Source organism: Ooceraea biroi, chromosome 1 (genome assembly GCF_003672135.1).
Source record: "Ooceraea biroi isolate clonal line C1 chromosome 1, Obir_v5.4, whole genome shotgun sequence".
NCBI lineage: Eukaryota > Metazoa > Arthropoda > Insecta > Hymenoptera > Formicidae > Ooceraea > Ooceraea biroi.
In genome coordinates, this window is record NC_039506.1 from 24,432,826 (window position 1) to 24,436,023 (window position 3,198).

General features: G+C 46.3%; 1 protein-coding gene across 1 annotated transcript; it reads right to left on the reverse strand.

Annotated features, from left to right (window-relative positions):
* Positions 1–51: 51 nt before the first annotated feature.
* On the reverse strand, positions 52–3,137 carry LOC105281480. The gene is made up of 4 exons (XM_011342734.2): positions 3,110–3,137; positions 2,351–2,402; positions 2,058–2,271; positions 52–1,673 (listed from the first exon to the last, which is right to left on the reverse strand). The coding sequence occupies exons 1-4, from the start codon at positions 3,135–3,137 to the stop codon at positions 750–752; spliced, it is 1,218 nt and encodes a 405-aa protein (XP_011341036.2). The 3' UTR covers positions 52–749.
* Between the last annotated feature and the right edge of the window lie 61 nt (positions 3,138–3,198).

Here is a 3,198-nt window from a genome sequence, read left to right on the forward strand (position 1 = left end):
GCAGCGGAGAAGAAACGATCGATACGCCGGTTAGATAAGTCAAGTCTCAAGTAATATAAGATTTACTTTATTTACAAATACATTAAACAGTTTACACGATTGTGCTTATGATTAAAAACCCACCTAGTTTGATTTATAATTCGGTATAATTGTATAATGGTGGTAGACCTTTTTTTGGTATAAAAATTTCGAGGATAAAAGACGCGGAAATAGTCGCGATTGATTCTGCATCTGTGATCGTGTTCTCTTCGGAATACGATCCAGCCAGACGGGCAAGCGATACGTCTCAAGTGATTTGTTGGCGATCTTCTCCCATCCGTGCCGGATTACCATAACAGGAAATATTAAATAGATTCTCGTATTACTTTTATCTTCATATCGCGCGCGCGCCTCGCATGATCCGTCTTCTTGGCCTTAGCATCGCGTTACTTTCACGCGCCCTCGAAATGTGCAATATCTCTCTTTCTCTCTCTCTCTCTCATCCTTTCTCCTGTCACTGTCGAACGCGCGAAAGTAAAACCGATACATGCCTCAGTCCCCGATTTCTTGCGGTTCCAGCAAAATTGTGCGAAATTTTGAATCGTGATCTCACCGACGTCCCGTCGTGTTCGCGAATTCATAAAACTCAAGTGAAAACGCAGGAATAAGTAAGGTGTGATTCGGACCAGCCGTGTCCCGCGTGCCTACGTGCGAGCTGATCGAGATACGTCGCTCTCTCAACACGGACTCCTTCCTCCTTATCCTCAGTTTCAGTAGAGGAACTTCTTCGCTGGTATCGGGTACGAGTATCCGTCGCTGGCGTGTTCGATGCCACCATGCAAGTGCTCACTCACATGAAGATCTGGCGCCGATAGACCCACCGAGCCGATGGAGAGGCTGGAGCTGTGTCCTCCTTCTAACGCACCCCCTTCAAAATGACCGTGTCCTATATGTCCAACGTGTCCAAGTTCGATCGGTGCGATAGATGGAATCGGCGCGATCGGATGGATTGGCGCGACCGGTGCAATGGGTGCGATCGGCGCGATCGGATGGATCGGCTGAGGGTGCACTGGCACCGGGTAAGGTTCGTGATGATGTACTGGCACGGGGACCGGCTGCGGGACTGGGACTGGGTGCGGCACTGGATGCGGCACGTGCACGGGATGGGGCACTGGCACTGGGACCGGACGGGGCACGCTTACGGGGACGGCTTTGGTGATGAAGACCGGGTACGGGTGTGGCACCGAGACGGGAACCGGGCGCTTCACCTCGACGGGTACGGGGTGCAGCACTGGCACGGGCACCTTACGGGTCACCGGGACGGGATGGGGCACGGGCACTGGCACCGGCACCACGCGGTTCACGATGGTTCCGTGCACGTGATGAACCGAGCCATGATGATGACCGATATCAATGCCATGATGATGACCGATATCAATGCCATGATGATGACCGAAGCCGGGTGTATAACCTCCATGACCGTGCGATATTCCTCCGATGAAGCCTCCGTGGCCGATGCTTCCGCCATGAAGAATGTGTCCATGCCCGTGCCCGTATCCATATCCGTGTCCGAATCCATGGTCGTACCCGTGATCAATGGGACTCGGCACGAAGCCGCCGTGCAGGATACCGCGTTTGTCATGTTTCTTCTCGTCGGTACCGGCGACGACGGCCACGACGAGCAGTAGGGAAACCTGAAAGTGAATAGGTTTGTCATTAGTACTTGTCATTGGGGAACGAAACCGTAATGTCGCAGCTGCGCGTGTATCGTTATATATCGCGGAAATCTGTAACGTATCTGTAATCCTTTCGCGGTCGTGCAGGGGGAGGCTGCAGCGAATTAAATACTCGCGATTCGTAATCATATAGTATAATAAATCGACCGATGAATTGATATAATTAACTGAAACTATTTTACAGTCAGAACGTAATAAGAGAAAGAAAACAGAGAATGGATAAGTGATAAAATTTCCAAATGGTTTCCTTTCGTTACACTTTACACGTTACACTTATCGCGATGCACTTATATCTACTCGTATTTCCGGAAACGAGACAGAACGACGAATTGTGCTACTCACTAAGAATGTCCTCATGGTGAACGTGCTAGAGAAGAAAAGATGAGTCTGAATGTGCCTCACATCAGTGGTCCGTCGGTTTTTATACGGCGGACAACTACTTTCACTAGATAGCCGCTGTAACACGCCCTCCGAACTGGACCCATCACCTTCTAAAAATTCCCAAACTTCCTTACTGATGTAACTGTCGTATTCAGCAAGGAGTGGCCGAGCGAAACTGAGAAAAGGATACGCAAAAGGCTGCGGGTGTGCGACATCGTTTGCGTTATAATGACCGCTCGTAAAATTCATCTCACCAACTGAATCTGAGTTTCTCGTTTACGTTTCTCTGAATTTCCGAGAATAGCTCTGCGATTTACATTTGTGTAAATATAAGTACGAGCAGATTTCGAAAAATGGAATTAGAATAGGTATTTTCTACATCAGCTAAAATTGAAATAATGGTCTTGCTGATGCATTTGTTAACGCAATGCGAGCGAAAGGATTTATCGTTTTCACTTGTGGATCCCGATAGCAAGTTTTGTTAATTGGACTGCACTTGTAGGGTCGCTATCATCAGTGATATTTTTTATAGTATCTGGAAACGTCATTTTCTCACGTAACATTGTTTTCAACGTCCAGCGTGTAACAATGTCCACATTTGTATGGCATGGAAATACGCTTGATAAACATTCGGACCGCGTTAATTTTTCCATTATAAAAAGTATGGTAATCAACAGTTTTAACAAACAGTAAATTATAACAATCTTCTTTCAAAAATACTCATTCATTTACTTTCTGAATGTTTTCGAACTACTTCTTTATTATTAAATGATAGCGTTACGAAATGATAATTTCTCTAGACTACACAGTGCAATTATCATCACAAAGACCCACGAACCGGTGACATTAAGACGTAAAAAGTTCTTTACAAATCCACAAAATAATTCAAAAGTTAATTTGAATCCGCGTCTTGCTATTCGCTTCATTATTCCAAAAGAAGTAACAATGCGTTTGTCATCTTCGCGACGGTACACGCACGAGAAAGAATTCACAGCGATGAGCAGACGTGTTACCTAACACGATAACGACCACCTGCGTCATAACACCTTTCTAACTGCTTTATTTGTCGCGGTCAACCGGTAATTGCCCTTTTACTTACAGT

Excerpts from the sequence above, each read along its gene's own strand:
- LOC105281480 (XM_011342734.2), bottom strand. The coding sequence starts at position 3,137 with ATGACGCAGGTGGTCGTTATCGTGTTAG. Across the intron at positions 2,272-2,350 it reads GAGAAACTCAGATTCAGTTG|TTTCGCTCGGCCACTCCTTG; the intron begins GTGAGATGAATT and ends TCCTTTTCTCAG. Across the intron at positions 1,674-2,057 it reads TCACCATGAGGACATTCTTA|GTTTCCCTACTGCTCGTCGT; the intron begins GTGAGTAGCACA and ends ATTCACTTTCAG.